Here is a 21,965-nt window from a genome sequence, read left to right as displayed (position 1 = left end):
GATTGTTTCTTTTATTTGTTTTCTCACCAATGGATTTTAGAAAAGACTGATGAGCTTCGACATTCCTTTTGTCCCTTTCTTCATCCTCCGTCCTGTTTTCATTCGCTTGCTTCGTCCCTCTCTTTGGGGTACTGAAAGTTCGGTGGCGCAAATCCCATTTCCTCTTATTCGTGTTCAGGAATTATGGGCTGCCCCTTCATTCTCCTCCCGAGTCGCGGAAGCACCTGGGATTAAATGTGTGTGGGGGGGTGTTTCCGCGTGAGTGTGTGTGTCTTCTATTGCTCTCATCATTCATCATGAGTCGGTATTGTGTGAAGGCTTTCTCTGTGTAACAATCATTGTAAAGACAGACCTGAGATGAGGTTTAAAGGTTTACAGAATGCTAAGTATTTTTTGTGCCATGTGGAAGCGTGTGTGTGTGTGTGTGTGTGTGTGTGTGTGTGTGTGTGTGTGCGCCTGAGTGTATAGCCCAGTGTAGAAGTATAATCTCTTTACAAGACCCAAACATTTAAAATTGCTATACATGCTCAGACATCACAAGCGAGAATGCCACAGGCTTGAATTTAAACCTGACCTAGAATGTCCCACAGGATTATTGGAACTGTGTTTAGTGAGGGTTTGGCCAGGGTAAATGTGCGTAATAGTAAAATAAATATATTCTTTGGACAGTTACTACCTGTAAAAATTGCCAGCAATACCACCTTGATGAACCTACATAAAATACAAGGGCTATCAGAATTAATGTACGAATATGCATATTATTTACCCTCGCATCAACAAGCACCATTGCAACCAATACTCACGTGTTCATTTTAAAGTTACAAAAAGCTCAGGTTAAAGTGGGCTGCTAACTCACCGCCACATGGATAACAGAATTTGGCATACTATACTGTTGCACAGCATTCCCTGGCACCCATTACACATGCTTATGGTACCCAGAGATTATTGGATTTGTCTCAATAATCAGTTAGCATGGAGTCACAGCACATTTTGTCCCACAATGGGTAATTTGGTAACATGATTTAAAAATTATAATGTACTCTAAACAAGCAATCAGAGAGTTGACAGTGAAAGAAAATTTGGCACCATAGAGACCAATACAATCTAGACATTCCATCATATTTTAATATCTTGGCCAAGCAGTAGGGGTCTAGAGGACTATACGTAAATCTGGACCGATATGTGAATTGGTTTTCAAAGGACTAGTCAAATTGATTGAAATGCAAAACATCGATCAATATGGTCTTTTTTCTAAATGTTTTTTTCTGAATGGAATTTTTCCGTTTAAATGTTTAGAATGCTTCTCCAGTGAAAATGTCAAAATGACTTTGCGTTTTAAATGCAACGGCTTGTGTTAAAGTGTTCATATTTCAAATTGATCGTAGTCCCTTTAAGCAAATCAAGGCTGACTATATCATCATAGTTGTCGATAACAATCATTTTCGTAGCATACTACTGCAGTGTCCCTTTAAAATATTGATTGTTAGATGAGCACATTGGATAGGAACCATTCTTTAATAAGTACTGTGTATAGCTCAGTATAGATATTGTGTTAAATTTAACTTTTACTATGTACTGCTTATATGGAGTGGTCTTCATTTTTAATGGTATAAATGTGTTTCACTAATTAGTGCCTTAATAATGTCTAATATTTATTCATTCATTTTATGTACCACTTATTCTCACAAGGATATTTGGGAGTGCTGCACCCTATCCCACCCAACTATGGACACCAGGCGGGGGACACGCTGATTTGGAATTGAAATTACAGGAAATTAAGACATAAAAAACAAAACCTATTGCCATATGATACCATATTCGTGTTTGCCTCTGTTCTTTCAGCACTCCCTAATGTATCCCAAACATAACGACTCAGCAACCACTCCATTCATTGACAGCCCTCAGACACAGGAAGTGCCTCAGCAGGTCTCCTCATATTAAATTTGAACCGTCATTGAATACACCCTAGCCCCCACTCTTCCGTATAGGAATGGCATCACTTTTCCGTACGCAGCCTCAGAATGTCTCCACTAAAGCGACGAGACACCTAACAAACTGCCGGCTTCATCCGTGCTTCCCATAAGGAGCTCTTTTAATACATTATTGAAAATAACAAGGTTGTCTCCTAGAGTTACAGACTCTGTCTAGGCTTGGACTTCAATAAAGTAGGAATATGTAGCTTCATAGAGGTAATGTTTGTGTCTGGGAATTGGTATAACTTAACTGTGTCTACATCTTCTCCATTATTGTTTTGCTCAAAATGGTAGAAGCCCAACTAAAGTTTTGCTTTTAAGTGGGGCGTTTACAAGAAACAAGGGTTTATTAAACTGCTTTTCATCATCATCAAATAACTTCATAATATAAATATAATTGGCCTTCAGCTGTTGCCTCACAGTTTTACTGCAGGTTCACAATGAATTTTGTTTCATTTATTGCTGATTATATGCCCTCTGTTTTGGCATCTGTTGTGAGGTTTTTATTTTTGGGGAGGGGGGAGCTACTGACATAATGAGCTAGTGTCAACGCCAAGTTAAGGGCACTAAAACGTAGGATTATAACTTAATCTGACATTTCTTGGCTTATATGATGATTCACTGATTACAAACCAGTCTGCCATGCAAGCAGAATGTGTGTATGTGATAACAAAAGACGCAATGTACGGTAATGTGTGTTGGGTGGGTTCTAGTGTGTGTATTGGTGGTGGGGATTTATTTGCAAGCAAGCTTAACGTATGCTGCCTGCTCGACTACATGAAAGAGAACAATCATCCGAATGAGAATTGCAAAGCCGCATATTTCAAACTGTCAACCACTGTATTGAAACCACTCTGCCCCCCATCTCACTCACACACACGTACACCCCATCACTGGCACACGCATAGGCACGCCATGGCAGTTTGTGATAAGCTCGCTCACTCCAGACGGACAGCAGAAGCCACCACATAAGCAGTGCAGGTTCGCTCAACAAATGTGCTTGCACGATCTGGAGTATGCTGATACGTTTGCTGTTGTTTTGTCTTGTGCTGTCGCTCAGTGCAAGCAGTCCAGTGGAGCTAATACACTCTTTAGCCTCTTCTGTTCTGTGCTGGGTGCCAGCCAGTAAAATGGTGGCGCTCATTGTGGCTGACATTGATTTGCTCCAGCAGGTCTCTTGGATGGAGCATGCATGGATTTGTATGAGTTAGTGACTGTTCTCTTGTTTAAATCCTTGTAGAACCATGGCATTTTTCTCTAAACTCCAAAATGCAGTCTGAAAGTTTTAGTATTGCAGTTGTAAATACAGTCAAATCTCATTACTATGCCACCCGTCGGGCCCGAACAAAAGTGGCAGAGTAGTGAGAGTGGCATAGTAATGAGGGTGTTTAAAAATGGTTTTATTGTATTAAAAAAGGCTTTATTTTCTCATGTTATCCATCAGCTCAGTCCAAAGCTCTCAAAAATTGTCGCTGGTGCATCTTCTTTCGGCGGATCTTGAGTATCTCATTGTCTAACTGAAGTGCGGGACGTGCATCAGCTCGGCCAGTTTCATCGCCTTCACCTTGATAAGATCGCCACTGAAAGGCAGACTCTGTCCTCTTGCTTATTTCAGCCACATGAGGAGCACCCCATTATCGAGCTTTGGGTCTTGGAGCCTGCGTCAGCTTCATGCGCTTTGATGGAACTCCAGTTTTGATTGATTTGATTGGTTCTCTTAACTTCCACGCCACATTTCTTGCTTATTTCTCTGGCTAGCTTGGACTGATTCAACTCCTTCTTCGAAGCATCGATTATCTCCTTCTTCTCCTCCAGTGTAAAGTCGGTTGTCTTGCGTTTCTGAGCTGACTTTGTGGGCTAAATTTGAAAAATAAATGAATTCGAAAGTACAACACACACACACACACACACAAAATAGTGACGTAGTAGCGAGTTTAGGGGGTGGCATAGTAATTTTTTTTGTATTGAAATTTGTCGGGATCTAGAAAAAGTGGCATAGTAACAAGATTGAACTGTAATATACTTTTTGGCTAAACCATAAATCCGCGTTGTGAATGAAATAGCCTTCTTTCATGTGAAATGAAAAATGGTTTTGTAAAGAAAATAGGTGAAAATAGGTACTCCGTTTCCCTCCCACATTCCAAAAACATGCATTAGCTGGTTGGACACTCAAAATTGCCCCCTTCACTCATATTTCAGTTTGTCTGTATCAAAGACAAAAAATTCCCAAGTGATGGCTCATAAGTCCAAGGATATTGAAATTCCTGCAGTTGAAGAAAAAAATACTCGTTAAATGATTTCATATGATATGAAATGCCTTATGCATTTTAATGGAAATTTCAGGCATTATAAACCTTCAAATAACTGCACACACTAAGTAGCAGTCCACACAGCACATTCAGCAATATGTTCAAGCATGTATTTTGTCTACCTTGTGGGAACAACACATTGTAAATTAGTTATTGACCTTCTATCCATATTCTTGCTACTGAATACTCTACATTCTACATCCCCTCCAGTAGGGCACAGCTGTACGCAGAACTGGTACAAGACTGAAGGAGCCCATCTACGTATTTAGAATGAACATTATCTGTAAAATGATAAAACATGGTCAACACCTCCCAGAATATTGCAAACTTTCTCAGGAACAAAGCACCTCTTCTTTTCCCACAGTTTAGCGCCGACCTTTGAAAAAGAAACAAAAGAAAAGCTACCATTGAGTTATAAATAATGCAGGGACACAGATTGGGGTCAAATGCTTTGGATTCCAATACGCATTCCCCAGCATGAGTGCACACACGCATAATATATGCTTTTTTATTTTCCATATCAGTTATATGTCTTCCCAAGTGGCCAATCAGGGAGATGATAAAGCGGACGCTAAGCTCTATTGGATACAGTTTCATGGGCAAACACTCCTTTTTCTAGTAGGAGTTTCCTGCTTCCTTATCCCTCACTGACCAAGTATTTGGAGTGTTTTCGGATAAGATTTTGGTCTTCTGGGGCATTTATTGTGAGCTCAACGCTACATTCACCTTCTCTTTCCCCTGACTTTTTTGTGTTTTCTACAAGGACGAGTCAACCATCTTTCCCCTAAAATGCTCAGATCCATCTTCACGCTTTAACCTCGTCCCGGCATTATGATAGATTAGTTCTATTGGCGTGATGTATTGGCCTATCAGCTTTTGAAAAAGTGACAGAATGCAACATTAGGTACTTTCGTGATATATGTATCCTGTTATAGTTGCTTTTATACTAAAGTTTTCTATGTAAACAAGAAATTATTTAATCTTTTTTTACTTTTGATAACGTTTCAGTGACCTCAAAGGGGGTGGGGGATTCATAATTAACATTTTAGATCCACAATAAAAAAATAAAAACCAGTTAAAATATATGATCTGTTGCTTTATCAAGTCAGAAATATGGATGATACTTAACATACCATAGCTATATATGTGCCTACGTGACTAATAGTCGAGTGCGTGGAGGCATATACAGTATATGACCTAAGGCGCATATTTTTGTGAGCCATTTTTCTCATTTTACTTGGGGAAAACAATTTACTCCCTCGATGTTTTTTTGTCTTTATGTCCTACATTTGTTGAAAAATATATTACAGTGAAATAAATATGATGGACATGAAAACAACACCTCATTCATATTAGTCACTGAAATAGGATGGTTGCTTTAGAGTTAATAAAAAAAACTATATATATAAATAACATTTCATAGTCACATAACACCAAAAGATAAATCATTTTGCCTCCGTAGCATCTTATTATATATTCTACATTATGCAAAAAAATATTGTGTCAAAGTTGCAGTGTGGTGGTAACTACGTATTTTTTGGATAGCAAGTGGATCATCATTTTTCTAATCCTGAGACTGATCTAGTTGATGCAGTGGTGACGTCTCCAATTTTTAATATATATAATCTATCTGCAGCATATTTATCTGCTTTACTTTGCCAGTCTACTAATCTTGTGCATGTAATAGATCAAAATTATGGATAGTCATGCTATAAGAGGCTTTGAATTTTTATGTCAGTGCCTTTTATGTATTTAAAGCAGCAATACTATGAACCCCCGATACCGATTTCTGACACGCTTGCATTTCTGTCCATCTTGCAAAAAAACAATTACAAGTGCTTTGACATAATGGAATGTTGTATACAAGAATGTTATTCTTTGTTTAACTCAACAGTAAAAAAAAAAGATATGCATTCATGCTTTAACAAGGTGTTGAGCAGAAAAATTGTGCCTGGGTAGTGTTTTTTAATTCAATCTATGTGCTTTTTCCCTGACCCCAGTCTTTATAAATCCCTCACAACACCATAACATCATGATTGATGACGTAATTACTAAGATCAGTGGCACATGAAAACGAGAGCTTGCATTGATAGACAGACACTCATCCTCATCCATCATCCTCCCTCCCGTATGGTTGCCAAATTCTCTTCATATCAGAAACAAACCAAGTTGCTATAAGCATGCAAAAAGTTCAACCTCTGGCAACACATTGGTGGGGGTGTGAGTGAGAGCAAGATCCCTGCAGTAGTAGCCGTGCACACAATCTTATCAAATCCCCTTTGTATTCTCTTCACAGCCGTGGACTTGCCACTGGAAGACACGCTCTGCATTGCTGTCAAAAACTATTGTAAAATATAGAGTCGTGCAGGACTGTTCTCCTCTGAGGACGACAGATCAAATTCACACACATACACAGCAATAGTGTAGATGCCTAACAAAAGGCACAGATGCACGAATGCCCTACTACGACATGCACGGTTGGCATCACCAATCATGCATTAATCTGTCCCCTTAGTTTGCCTGGAGGGACGTTCTTTCATCTTGGAATTTTCTGACACACAGATGATGATAAGGGACACATTTTCATTAGCCTTTCTTTATGACTGCATCTTTTTTTTCCAATTTTGAAAATGTTTCAAAATAAGGAATCCCTCAGATTACATCGAATTTTGAAGTGACTCGGACTGCAGCATTATGAATTTAGCAGTATCACAAATATAGGGAGGGTGGCCCGGCGAATGAGTGGTTAGCAGGTCGGTCTCACAGTGGGGGACCTGGGTTCAAATCCAGGTTGGTCCACCTGTGTGGAGTTTGCATGTTCTCCAGGGCCTGTGTGGGTTTTCTCCGGGTATTCCGGTTTCATCCCACATTCCAAAGACATGCATGGTAGTACACTCTAAATTGTCCCTAGTTATGAGTGTGAGCGTGAATGGTTGTTTGGAATAAATAAGGAATTATATCCTTGCACTAGTAGAGTTTTAGTTACAAAACAAGATTTCCAATTTTGCATAACATCAATATGGCTGTATAATAATGCAAACACCCACTCAAAACACACATTTATTCAACCAATTTAGTGTTCAGAATTAAAAAAAAAGACTACCAAAATACTCAGACCCATCAAAATTGGTTCCTTAATGGCATCACCAATGCCCTCAGTACCATCAAGTCGAGGAAAGGTGGATGTTCTGACACTGCTACAATGTCTGATTTGATTGGCCCCGACAACCAAAGATCATTTGGGAGCCAAGTAACCATGGCCACTCCTTTCACAACATTCAGAGTGGTAAGTCAACAGGACTGGTCAAAGTAGGTATACTTGCATCCATTTTTAATGGCCAGTGTACTTAGTCGCTCTTCCTGAGGCGGTCTCCCCACGGCCTCATCTCTAAGAAGAATAGTCAAGCGCTCTTTGTGGAAAAAGCCCCCATTACGTATTTATTGTCCATAGTCTTAATTATTGAGCTTGAAGGGATGTGGGTTCCCACTCACTCTTCATTTCTATCCCACTGTCCTTAAAAGCTATGCCACTCCATAGCAATATACAGGGAAGCAGCAGTGGAAAATTTGATGTTTAGCAAGCGCTCAACTCAAGAGGCTTGTGTTATGGAAGGTTTTACACAGAGCTCAAACATTCCAGCCAAAACCAGAAGAATTTGCCTATGCGACAAGTCCTAAATGTTGCTTCCTTCTGGCTTCATCTCTTACAGCGTATTATTACTTTGACATTTGGAAAGCCAATCTTGTGAACTGCTGTTGATATATAGTATATACGTCTGTCCATGTTCTCGCTCCATTTATTGCTCTTTGTGAATCTCCTTTTCATTTCCCTGCATGTTATTTTGAATTTTGCTTGCGTACTCTCACTGTGGCGCAGCGCAAAATCAATGGTAGAGAAAAGGTTATGTAACCCCATCCTTCTCTTTCAGTCGTTATAATATGTCATCGGAGAAGATTGATCAAGAAGTGTATTTTTGGCCTCAATTGTCCATCGCCTTTCCCTTGACCTTCACGGGGAGGGGTGAGTGTTAACATTGTAGTGGTTAGTTCTCTTTATTTTTCTATGGACTTGACACTTTCCCTGCTCTATGCCAACATGTTTTGAGTGTGTCTTGTTTTTCATCTAGATGTATAAACATTCCTCCGGTTATTCTGAGCTTGCATCAAAGAAGCTGCGTCGCATTTGCCTCGCACCACATGAAACGCCTTTAAAGTGGGCATGGAGCGAGTGTGGCTCCGTTTTTTGACACAGTCAGTCTTCATGGAGTCTGCTATGACAATAGAGGCATTCTCCTAACTTGTGGTGCACCCTGGAATTCAATGAATGCATGAAGGCATGGCGGGGATCCCTCGTTTCACTCTTGTTAAGGCGCCTTGAATGTGGATAATGTAATTTGTGGTGTTTTCAAGAAATGAGTGAAAGCAGACAAGCGAGTCAGTTTCTGTACAAAGGTATAGACTAGCTGGCTTATGAAGGAAGCAGCATGTGGATAAAAGGTTCCGTTATTGAAGGGTTAGCCCGCTTCTAGGCCCCAGCAAATCTATATTTTATTTGGCGCGGGAGCCGCTCAAGGCCTGTAAATTATTACTGCTGTATTCTACCTGCTTGTGGAGGTCAGCCAGCCATCTTGATCGCCAGGTGTGTGTGCGCGAGCATGGGCTTACGCACCACAGTTGTGGACGTGCCGCTGGGCCAAAGAGTTGGGCCAGAACAGTGGCATTGTCACCGTACCGCATGCTCATCCATCCATACTGTAGCTCCATCCGACCCTCCATCCATCCATGTAATAAAACGCATTACATAGGTGACTGCCTCAGAGGGGCCATTTTCCTCCCAACACGAAAGGCTCACAGCTGTATGCAGCTGTGGGCCGGAGGGAATTTGTCACAGTGCAATGAGACGCACACATGCATATACACACTGACACGTGCAGGCTTATACTGTATGTAATAGTTTTGTATTGCACATTATTAATATAGAAAATAAAGATATATTTTAGCTCCTTTTTATTCATCAATTTATTTGATTTCATGATTGTCAAAACACTGGTCATATTCTTTTGCCTGCTCAGTGAAAATATATAGCATATATTTTTTAATATTTGAGTACATATTGTCAAAGTTGTTACAGTGGATATATTTTATTTTTGTCTCACAATGTGTTGCCACTAGCATATGGCCTCTATTCTTTCTTTGGTCATTGACGAGTTGTCACTAACCTTAACGTAGGGCGTACAAATATTATCTTTTTTTTAATACGACAAAGCCTACTTTCCGTCTTTTATCAATTAATAAGCATTCACTTAATTGCCTCAAATTGATTGTGAATTCAAATATTACACTTGTAGTAATTTAATAATAATTGAGTTCTACTGGTGAGCTTTTTGCTTGCTTGACAAACAGAAGCTTTTGAAAAACATTATGTAACCAGACACAATTTGCCAATCTAAATGTGTTCAGTAAGCATACTGGTGTGGACTAGTCCTTGTTGCAAGCTGAAATGATTGACAAGGATAAGCGGCAATAAAGAGTGAGTGGCAAAAGGAACAAATCACTTGTGAAGTGTAATGATTTACAGGACATCTTCAAAATACCTTCTGAAGTTTCTAAAATACATTTAAAAAAAAGTGACGCACCTTAATCTACATAGCTCTCGGCTAGGGAGAACACACGTCGTAAAGAATATCACAGCCATGCTTCTAATGCTCCTTCAAATGATAACATGTATTTTGAAGTTTAGCACTCTGCAAGACGACTGTTATCGTTTGTCCTTGTAAAATACTTTGTGTTACCCTTCCAGTTTTGCCTTATTTGCATTAAATAGCTGCATATCTTTTCTGTCTTCTGCCATCTTATGTCGCTGTCATTCCCTTCAACGGCACCTTTCATCTCAGTCATTTTTTTTGCCTATTTTCCCTGTGCTGGCGCTCAACAATCATCACTCTTTTGCTTCCTCCGTCCATCCTTCGGTCTGTCATTTACGTGTCTTAGACTAATGCCCAATTAGCTTTCAATGAGGTCTCCACAGAAAGATGGGTAAATAGGTAATTACATGTTGTCGTCTCTCCACTCCCTGCTAATCCACTCAACTTTACTTTACCTCTCTTGCTCGTTTTTGCTCTCTCTCCACCTTTCGTTCCTTTCTGCCAGAGATGGCCCAGTGGAGACCCAGCATGAGCCTTTTAGTCACAGTTGGCTTAAACCTTCGATTACCCACTTTCACCATTCTGCTTTGTGCAGAATTTTTTCTTGCTTCTTGAGACACAACAGTCACAACACTTTAGAATGACAAAATTGAAGGCACCAACTGACTTAATACTGATTAATGTACAGCTAGCAATAGAAGCGGATCAATTTGTTCTGAGCACTTGCGATAATTTGTCAGACCAGTTCAGGCTTAGAGTCGATTTTTCAGCCAAACAATTGTCCAAATAAGCTTTTTTTTAAGTACTAATTTATTTACTTCTCCAGTCAAATCATGCTTTGTTTGAGTGTTTGTCGATCAACATCATCTTTCTGCCATAGACTTCACCGGACAAGAGCCCTAATACGTAAATGGTAGAAGGCAGTGCAAAGAATGATAGCAATTTCATCGTTTCTCTGTGCCTTCAAGAGATGGAAATCTATCAAACACAAGGAGGAAATGAGTAAGGCTGAAAATGGTTGAATTGAACAAGGAGACTGGAAGAAGGATGCAGAGGAAGTGATAAGTTGAATAATACCAGACAGCCTGAATCCTCCTCTCAATCAATCACATTTTCGCTTCCTCTTCTCTCATTTTGTGCTATTGATTTCTTGTTTGCGCCACTGTGCTGAAAGCTAGGCTCAAATGACTTCTGTGAGTTTTCAAGGCTTTCCTCTCAGGAAAAACTGCTCTTTGCATTTTGGAATTGCAGAAAACTGAAACTTACTGTAGGTACTTTGACTTCCCATGCCATCAAAATGTAATTTTCCTTACATTTTTTAATGCATGTTGCAGGTTTTAATGAATTTGTGGCATGGTTTGAGTTTTACCTTTACTCCCATTTGTCAAATGTTTAAAATAAACAATGCAATGCTAGAGGCCAAAAATTAGCAGATCAGAATCATGATTCTCGGGCTAAACATCTCAGATTTGATCAATCATATTGCCTGTGCTAAATTAACAAATGCCTATATACTTCTACTACAATGCACTGGACTGCAATTTAATACTTCTATACTTCGATATTATCCTAGTTGTGCCCCTTGGTAGCTCTGTTTCTACATTTATTTTGATTCAAGCCAAGAATGAGATGCTAACGGGTCCACATGGCAATGATGCTGTTATTTTATTTTTCACATTAGAAGCCAACTAAAGCACATATTTGAAGGAAAGATTACTATAGGGTTTTGTGCACTTTCACTGTCAAATGAGGCTAGCAAAATCTGAATGTAACCATTGCTGCTTTATTTAGACGTGTTTGGAGGAACTGGCTGTGATGAGAGAGAATGCATTATCATACATTTTAGATTGGTTGTTTGATGCTGTGGCAGTCATGACAAACAACACATTTCTGCCAAGCTCTTCATAATCCCTTTTGAGTCATGGAAGTCAATATTCAGTGTAACTTGGCATCACAGTACAATTCCCATGAGCACCTAGGTAACTTTTGAGCAGATCTGAGTTATTATCCATGCTCAGGATAGGATGAATCTTTTCTGGAAATGTTGGTCCATACTCTCTTCTATGTTGTTATTTTATAAAGGAAGGTTCCATTTGGGGGGAAAAAACACCTAGACAGTCTATTTTTACCTGCCAGTTCCTATCACCTGAAAGTGAAAGAGCAGTACATTGCAGTGGTGCTTGTTGTGGGTGCAGAGAGGAGGTAAGTCACCCCTGCATGGAGGCAATTAAAAGCTGTCACAGGGTGATGTAATCAGCTGACATCCCAACAGACTTTGACATTGGCTTGTGTGCCACCAAAGATCAATGCCTCTCTTGACTTGCTCAGAGCCTGCTCCAATAGTGAGTGTGTCAGGGCAGATGACAAGTTATCAGCTATCAGCAGGCACCATGAGTACACTTGTAATTATTGTGGTAATCAAATGATCCAATCTCTCCTCATCTCGTTTTCTGAACCTCTTTATCCTCACTACGGTCGCGGGGGGGGTGCTGGAGCCTATCCCAGCTGACTTCGGGCCAGAGGCGGGGGACACCCTGAATTGGTGGCCAGCCAATTGCAGGGCACAAGGAGACAAACAACCATTCACGCTCACACTCATACCTAGGCACAATTTAGAGTCCTAACAAGCTACTATGCATGTTTTTGGAATGTGGGAGGAAACCGGAGTTTGCTTCAGTTTTTTGGTGCAAAAGTTTGCGCGTTATACTCGAATAAATACGGCATTGGCTTTGAATTTCAAATTGGTGATAGTAGTTATCATAATGAACATGTTGGGCCTAAAAATTAATCAGATGCAATTTGTTTAGTTACGATCAGCTACGTGTACTTGCCAACTAAAAATCAACATGCTAAAGATGAGTATTACAAGAAAAAACTATCACAGAGAATTACATTTTCGTGCTAACATAACGTCAGTGCTGGGAAGTTGCTCACATCTGTCCAAAGAAAACAAAGAGTGGCTCATTTTGTGTTTATGAGTGCCTGTGTTCGGTGAGGCATGGCAGCAAGCATTCTTGACTGGACATGCATATCTCTTCTGCAAAAGGGATGTAAAAAAAATAACCAGTGTCCATCAAAACATAAACACAATCTGCTTGTGCTAAATTATGATAAACAAACAAATGAAGATCTTCACTTTTATTTTCCATGAAACCTTGAACTCAAAGGCTTCCCGGTTCCTTTTATAATGAAAAAACTCCAGATTGTCACATTTTTCTTCAGTCAGCCACTGTTCCAACATGGAGAGCAAAATAAGTTAATAAGTGTGTCTAATTGCATTTGTTGTCTCAGCTTTAAGAATACCAAATCAAATTATGATGCTGCATGTTGTTTTTCCGGCACGCGTACTTTGCCTTAAGCTAATCTTTTCAGGATTGGCCTTTTGTCTGCTCCTTTATCTCTGTCAGTCTCTGTTGCATTTGCACAGTGCCGTTGCTTCTCCAGTCTCCTCCACCTCTGCTTCCGATAACCCGCCAACGATTTGTTTATCCTTCTCCTTACTCTTTGTGGCTTGTTTTCATTCCATTCATTTTCTCTACCGTTTATCCTCACAAAGGTTGCAGAGTAGCTGGAGCCTATCCCAGCCAACTAAGGGTTGCCAACATATCTCATTGCACGGACAATCATTCACGCACACGCTCATACATAGAAACAATTTAGAGTGTTTAACCAGACTAGCCATGCATGTGTTTGGGGGTGTACGAAGAAACTGGAGCACCCAGAGAAAACCCATCCAAGCCCAGAGAGAACATGCAAAATCCACACAGAAAGGTCGTAACCCAAATCTTAGCACTGGGAGCGGACGTGCTACTTCTTTTCGTGTTGTTTTGATTGCAACTATGGTATTGTTACCTTGGACCAAAGGTTAAACTTTATTCAATATGCTGGTATTATCATCTTATGTGTTGGTTTGGTGTTGGCTGGCATTTTGAGTGTTAAATCTCAATCAATGCCAAATTTTAAAAGGTATCATATTAAAATTGTTTCTGCGATTCCAGAACTACTTAAACATGTTTCAAGATGATGTCAAAGCAAGAAACATTTCATTGGGATGTGGATTCATTTTATTCATACTTTTTTTGTGAGTCAGAAGGTGTAGATTAAAACTACTCATAGGACACAGGTGTTTAATCTTAGTGGAGAATATTTGGATAGGAAAATCTTGGGAATAAAACCAAGGAAACGGTCTACAAAAGCAGAAGATGTTGTTCTAAAATGTCTTTTCATTAATTATTTTATTAGCATATCTGCACACTCAACATTTCTGTCGTGAACAAAAACACTGAAAATGATCATCAGACAAATGCCTTAATCAGGTGTTACATGCTGTGATCAAAGTAACTTCTTTCAAAATTAATTATTAATAAATTCACCAACATTTTCATTCATTTTAATATTATTTGTCTTATTTTTTACACTATACTCACCCCATCTCTCATACTGTCTGTTCTCCCCTCACTATGTGTTTAGCTGTCTTTGAGCCATTCTTTATTTTGTCACAAGCCATCACATAGATAAGTGACTGATAGCTGGAGGCCTGGTCAGACAGACAGTGTATATAATTGAGCGAAAGGAGCAAATGCAAGTCAATGACTGAATAAGAATGCCATCCACAAGCTGAGACGCATCAGGAGGCTCACCATTTGGTCTCCGTAATGAAAAAAAAACGCAGATTGTTTCTTTTGCTCCTTTTCCGTCTTCTTTTAAGCTCATTCTTTTTGCACATGTTTCACTTCGACTCAAACCTTTGCTTTCTTGGTTGCTCGACTTTCTCCCTTTTTCCATTTGTCGCACACCCTCTGTTATCTCAAGCTCTTTAATTAACGTGACATGCTGTGAAGTGAGATACTAAATAATGCAGACTTTTCCAGTGACATTAAATTAGCTCGCGTGATTAGCAGCCACACACAGGCACAAGGATGCTGGTCTTTTATAATGCTTTCATTTTGGTAAAGATAGTGGGGACTCTGATGAAAGAAATACACACACAAAAGACAATGCATGATAAATACAAAAAAACATTTTCTAAGCATCCCCAGCATTATCCCATGAAATTGTCTTTGTAAGCTGACATGAAAATAAACTTGTGAGCAACACAATTTCAGCTAATTTTCTCAGAGAAAAAAAGACAATCAATGGATTTATAAGCAGATTGTTACGCTCTATACTAGTACTTATTGTGTTCAGTCGGCGCAATTTTGATGATATTCACGTTGACTTCAACAAATCAATGACGTTATTTTTCAATCTTCACTCTCTCTACACCAATTTGAATTGAACATTTTTTAAAACACAATGTCCATGTCCCTGCGAAAGTCCAGACTTGCAGCTGTGCTTGCATAGATCTCATCCAATCACATTCAGATACCTTAAAGGTATTTTGTAAATATGAGCATGCTTGGGTTCGAATGTAAAAGTGCTACACTACACACAATTAGCGAATGTTCATCCAGCAGTCCATACACCCTGAGCAGGCTGCAATTTCACTTGAGATAACATTATTCTAATAAGACGTTTCTAATATCTGGAGTGTACTATGTCCCAGCTGTCTTTGCTCTCGTTACATCTTGCCTGTGAAGATATCAATGCAAAGGCCAAAATCCAATACTTAGTTGTTCTGGCTAATAACCGTAAACAAATTCATGTCTGTGACCACCCACAGTCACATATTTGCCGGGGTAGTGCTAGGATGACACAAAATGAGTAGGTGGGGATCTAAGTTATCCCAAAGCAATTGTTTCAGAGCTAACCAAATCCGGTGTGGGGTTTAGTAGTTTGTTGCTTAGGCTTGCAGGGATGCTGAGAGATTTAGTCTCCTGATCTCTTCCCTGCCCCCTTGTCTCTCTTTTTTAATCAGAACGTTTGTAGAGGAGGGGATAATATTTGGTCTGCTTCAGCTTTTTCTGCACCTGATGAGAGCTCGGTGCTCACTCTCACTGGCACACACTTTAATGCCGTCATCTGTTTGGAGAGCAACACTCATCCGTCATGTTGCATCGGGTCATGTGATTTGAGCTGTGAGTTTTTGACACTCAAGACATCACCCATCTCGACTGATGCCAGACGCTCGCAGACAGCTTTGCTGATATCAGACAGACAGATACACAGACAGACTGAGTAACTGACTGAGAGGGATGAGGAGATCAGCATCACATGGGCACATTTAAATATGGGATGCAGAATAGCAAGCGTAAAGACAGACTTGTGTGTTGAAAAAGGATGATTAAAAAAAGGGATCTGCTTAGCGTATGAAGAACAATGTGCGCAACATAATCCCTCTCCTTGCCAACATCCACACCTCCCCCATCTGCGCCCTCTGTTCGTTTTCATCAATCACATTGTTTTGACCGAATGTGGTTTGTTGTGCTGCTTGTGAAGCAGGTAAACCTGACACAGACAAATTGAAGCTTTTGCAGGCAAGCTGTCTGAGGGATGTTTTGAAGTCTGATGTTCTCCATTGGTTGAATTTCTGGGGATATTTTGCACACAGCCAAACAAACACAAACAGACATGCGCACACTTCAAGCAATGTAAGGTCCTGATAAAGTGTGAAAAGGAAGGCACCTACATAACTGGAGTGGGAGGCCTTAAGGGAACTCACACATGTTCAAAAGTGCGTGTGCGCGCACCCTTTCTACATCCCATGTCCAATTTGGGCTTTGGAAAACAATCTTAATGAATGCATTCTCTCTTTTGTGTTTTTCCTGTGCAGGTTGTGAGGACTTGTCTCCATCGTCCTGTTGTACAGTGAGGCAGTGAGCTCACGGAGGATCAGCATGCGAGTGTCGATATATCCCATGATGCACCGTGGCAACCCGGGTCTGCTCCTTCTCAGTTTCCTCTTCCTCGCCGATGCTGACTGTGAGTGTTCTTGCATTTACAACATTTCTCTATCCCCCCGAACGTCTGTCAAATTCATATATATGAATGAACGAACACATTTTCTTTCGATAGTGCATCGTGAAATTCAAGTTTCTGTTTATGTGTATGTGTTGGCAAGCAGGCTTGATGTGCGGCCAGCTGTTGTTGTCTATCCCACTTTTACTTGGCATGGTTAGTCAGACTACATATGGCAGATCAGATACCGTGTGCTTGTGAGGGATATGGGACTGTGACAAATATGCCTCCTCATGTATAACAAGCATGTACCTTTTGCTCGGGCAACTCAATTAAAGGTTTCATGCATCTTTTTATGTTTTAGGATGTAACCTAGCTATTCATCTACTAGTACAAAGATTGTCCTTTATTTAAAGGCCCCCTATCATATACCATAACCCATAATCCTTTTGTTACTGAAAAATACCAAAAAAGCGCAAGAAAAATTATTTAATCTCATATTGCTGCTGGCCAGAAAACTCACTACGACCGAGTGACGTCATGCACGTACAAAGTCTTCACGCACTGTGTCATCTTCAATTTAGTTTCATGACTGTGTCGCCGAGTTTTAGTTGTTGTGTTTTCCAAGAAACTTTCAATCGTTTTATCGAAAAATGGTTAATACTAGTTGTGCAGGAAATTGGAACAACACACACAACACTGTCGATATAAGCATCAATTTTTTTTCTTGGTGATGCAAAATAAGTAATGACATATTTTTAATCGCATAATTTGCGACTTTTCTCCAAATATTACTTAAATCTCCTAATATTATGCAAAAACATGTTGTGCACACACAGACTTTACAACTTCCGGTTCATGTTAGAGAAAAATTAGCAACAAAATGACTGTTTCACAATTTGAATCATGTTTTGATTTTCATATTATTATATTCATGTTATTTTTTCTCTCTGAATATTACTTTGTATGACTTCTTGCAATTTCCCGTGGCACACCTAACCATTGCTCACGGCACACTAGTGTGGTTGGGAAACACTGCTCTACGCGGTTGTATTTGTTTTAAAAAGATTAATCCTCTTTCAAGGCTCCAGCAATCATCACATCAGCAGTCTGAGTAACACAAGCATTACAAAACGAAATCAATTGAAAAAGGAGATATAGGGCGTAAAAAAAACCATGCATTGCCCACAGGCGACACTTTGATAGACACGATGTCAGCATGGCATGTTGAAGATTAGCTCCGAGGGTTCCTCTCTCGTAATATTAGCGATGAAACGGTTTGACTGATTTGGGTTGAGATCGCGGATAAAAAATGTAAGAAGAGAGTGAGGGGTGTTTAAAAGATGCAATAAAATAGGAGGAAAGGTGGGGGTTGGGAATGAAAGAGAAAACAGTGTGGGAAGACAGTATTAAAGGAAACATCTGGGAGCTACCCATGCATCAAAAATAATATCGTCAATAGTCACGCTACATTTTGTTAGCATAATTTTGCCAAGGGATAACAAAGTCCAAAGATTTTCTTTTTTTTAAAGGACATTTCAGCCTGGTTTGATGCTTGGCAATTAAAAAATCATCAGTAGATCATAAACACACATGGAACAAGAGGCTGGAGAAGTGGCAATTAAGAACAAGCTGATTAGTGCCCTACCAGTTGCAGCAGCTACCGTTGCAATAAATACATTAATTTAATGTTTATTTTTTCTGTAGCTTTAAGATTTAATTGAACTTGGCTTTAACCTCTTTTATGGTCACCTACTACACACAAAATCATCTTCAAACATTTGTTTTCCTGCCATATGTGTAAGTTGCCAGGTCGACCTATAATGAGATCTACACATCCACCCAAATGATGATGGTCATAGATTTCCTTTGTAAGTGAAAAATAAGATTCCAGAAGGGTGGATAGTATTTGCGTTAGTGCTCCTCCTTTCACTTTCCTCTAATTCTCCTCTCATTCATCATGACTTCCTCCAGTGCTCTTTGCTGGCTTTTTGTCACATTTTCATAATGTGGTGCGAAAGGACGGACAGAGAGTTGTGGGTTTCTTCTATCTCTTTAATCTCACTGTGTGACGTACGATGCCTCCTTTAATATCAACAGCGGGTGCTCTGGGGCTGTGTTGAGAGTTGAGACGTAGACTGTCACTGCACTGATACTTTTCGACATGTTTTGAAATGTTAAATGCTGCCAGGCTAAACTATCTAATATGATATGAAATGAGTGGAAGACACCCATCCTTCCAGCCATTCTATGTACATCTTTTCCTCACTAGGGTCGCAGGTGTGCCGGAGTCTTATCATTTGGGATACATCATATAAGCTGGTCCCCTGGCATTTACAGGCAATAGACAAACACCTATTCTCATTTATATTCAAACACAGATTCCACACAACCTCTGGACAATTTTGAGTTTTCGTTAATGCAAGTGTTTATCATTTGTGTGGAAAAAACAAAAATTTTAACCATCAACCTCTGATCTGTGATCTTCTCACCAGTTGTGCACTGTGCTATGGCGTGGAAGACAGTATAATATATTTTAGTCCCTGGTCTAAATCTCTTGCTCACCTTTCCAAGCCCCAGCTCATACTTGCGAAATATATAAGATTATAAGATATGCAGTCATGGACTGAGGGTGTTAGGATGCAATCAAATGGAAGAGCACCTCGTGTGCATATTGGCAAACGTTGCATGAAACTGACTGGATCGTATGTGGGCATCTATCGATCTACATTGCCTGATTTTACTTTCTGCCACTCATTTCCCACCATTTTAGTTCTTCAGCATGTATGCCAGCGCGTGTATGCAAATGACATCTATCTGGTGGATTAAGAGTAATGCCCTGATCCTGTCGCAAACTAGGCCACTGCACCATGTATGCAGCAAAATGCCCTTTGTGAGAAACAGCATTACACCGCCTGTCGTTGAGACAATTATACACAATGGACTCACATTATTGTCTTCTGACCCTATTTCGCTTCAACAAACAACCTGTTGTGCCACCTTAGACAGCTTGGATAGAACTATGATTACGAAAAAAGCCCCACAAAATGCTCTCAGGGAGTCAGAAGAAAATAAAGCATTGACGAGTGGTTTAGTAAGCAGGGTATGCCTTTCAATTCAAAATAAGTGCCATACGTTTTGGGAATCTTTAAACAGTGTGTCTCACTTTATGCATATATAATAGAGAAACAATCTTTTAATAGTCCCTGAAGGAGAAAATTTAAATTCAGACAATTTTCTGAGTCAAGTTCTACTCACAAATACACGTATCTACAATATGTTAATGACCGAAGCCGTAGGTATACTTTATCTTTTTTTTGTTGGTTACTGTCCTACTGTCCCTATGACAAATGGACTGCAATGTGTAAAAGTGGAATCAAAGTTTTAGAGTATCTAAACCCTTAGGATTCTCACTCAAACTAAATGATGGATGCACATAAGGCATGCCCTGACATTTTGGGGGTTTCTGTGCTCTGTCTTGGCTGATTGAGCTGCCAACATTCAAGTAGACTACCAGACGTCCATGACGTGGTAGTTGACCGGGAGCTGAAAGGTTTTAAGGTCAGTTGTCCAACGTGACTGAACCATTACCTGCCAACGCTGAAGAGCCTTGGAGCGAAGCAGCAAATAATAGCTGCTTTGACAGGAGCCTTCTGAGACAGCCTGTGAATTTGTGACACTGATATCCTTAGAGCTCTTTGTTCAGCGATCTGTTTTTTATTTTTTAGTTGCTGAAGAATTGGGGTACAAAATATGCCCGTGATCACTCAAATAACTACTAAATCACTTTTCCCACTCTTTGTTACATAGTTGGCTCAGCTGCTAACACCAACATAGTTAGCTATTGTATTATGTAACTCATAAAAAAGCCGGTTTTATCTTTTATAAATTTGTGAAGTAAATCATTTTTAACCATAAATGAAAACCTTTTATGAAATAATAAAGTTGGAAAAGGTACATTCTATTGCTAGGAAAGTGAGTCACATTGCATAAAGAAAACTATCACATTTTTAACATTTAACAATAGAGAAATTCATGAAAATATTTTTCTCAAGGTCAGCGTTGACAAAGAATGAGCACTTTGGCCTTAAATCTGTACTGAATTTCTTTAGCATGATTAAAAAAAAAAGTTTTTTTAACCGGAACATTTCGTATATAGGAGCATTTGTAAGTAGAGGCAGTACTATATTTTTGTTCATAATAGCAACAGCCCCGTCACACAATGTTCTCTGCTGTTGATTGTTGTATTCAATGGCATATGATTGAGTTCTAGTGAGTATGTTTAGCGTATTCCCAGTGTAAACACATGTAGTTGTTCTAGTCAACAAGAGATTAGATTGCGATAAGTATCTTTTTACGCACAAGTGTCCGCTCTTATGATGGATGAAGACTATCAGGGGCACACAGATCACGGGGTCCTGTCCTCAGGGATTAGAGGGAGGGTGTGAAACATGTCCATATTAGATCTGTGATTAATCGATATCTCCCATTTATGTTGCTAGATGGATAACTGGCAAAGAAAATGCAATTATGTAATGTAATAAAGTTGCGTGACCAAGTATGAGAAATATTTTTAATTGACACTGATATTTACAAACTGCATTTTGTATCAAAATGTTGGTTTTTCTTTTGCTTATTTTTGTTAAACAATTAACAAAAATTGTATATGAATATGATTTAGTAATACTACAAAATTGAATCTTTAACTAAACAACATCTTGGTAATCCTGACAAACTCACTTCTCACAATTACTGGCACCAGTGTGATCAATCAATTTGTTCACTATTTTCTGCAGTACTTAAATATTTGTTGTCATTGAGCAATTTGGGATTTTTAAAATCAATGTATTTTTAAATATTGAATTGGCCTTTTTGGCTGCCTTTGAGGGCGATAGTTTTCCAAATCCAATTTGACTCTCGTCTCCTGTTAATGGCAATAAAACATGATCATGCAATACCAGCCTTCCCAGTTGAGATGGTTCTGATGTTGATAACAGTCAATGGTTGTGAATGAGTTGAGGGCTACAAGCAATAAAAAGCCAGTCCGAGAACGGATCTCGATCGGTGAACCAGTTCGAAATTGCATACCTTTTTGCACGTAACAGGCTTCCAATAATTGAACAATATTTGCGACAGGGATGGGTTTGTTGAAACTGCACTAAACCCTAAAAATGAGGCCATTTTATTTCGGTCCGGACCCA

At 39.5% G+C, this 21,965-nt stretch overlaps 1 protein-coding gene across 21 annotated transcripts in view; it reads left to right on the top strand.

Annotated features, from left to right (window-relative positions):
* The window catches only part of LOC144077831 (receptor-type tyrosine-protein phosphatase delta-like), a 177,924-nt gene that overhangs the window by 102,513 nt on the left and 53,446 nt on the right, over window positions 1-21,965 (top strand). For all 21 annotated transcript variants that reach the window (XM_077605852.1, XM_077605850.1, XM_077605851.1 and 18 more), the window contains one exon: window positions 16,640-16,788. In XM_077605852.1, coding sequence (XP_077461978.1) covers window positions 16,704-16,788 — 85 coding nt within the window. In that variant the 5' untranslated portion in view covers window positions 16,640-16,703. The remainder of the gene's footprint in view (window positions 1-16,639; window positions 16,789-21,965) is intronic.

This window comes from Stigmatopora argus, chromosome 7 (assembly GCF_051989625.1).
Source record: "Stigmatopora argus isolate UIUO_Sarg chromosome 7, RoL_Sarg_1.0, whole genome shotgun sequence".
Lineage (NCBI taxonomy): Eukaryota > Metazoa > Chordata > Actinopteri > Syngnathiformes > Syngnathidae > Stigmatopora > Stigmatopora argus.
This window is presented reverse-complemented; position numbering and strand designations above follow the sequence as displayed.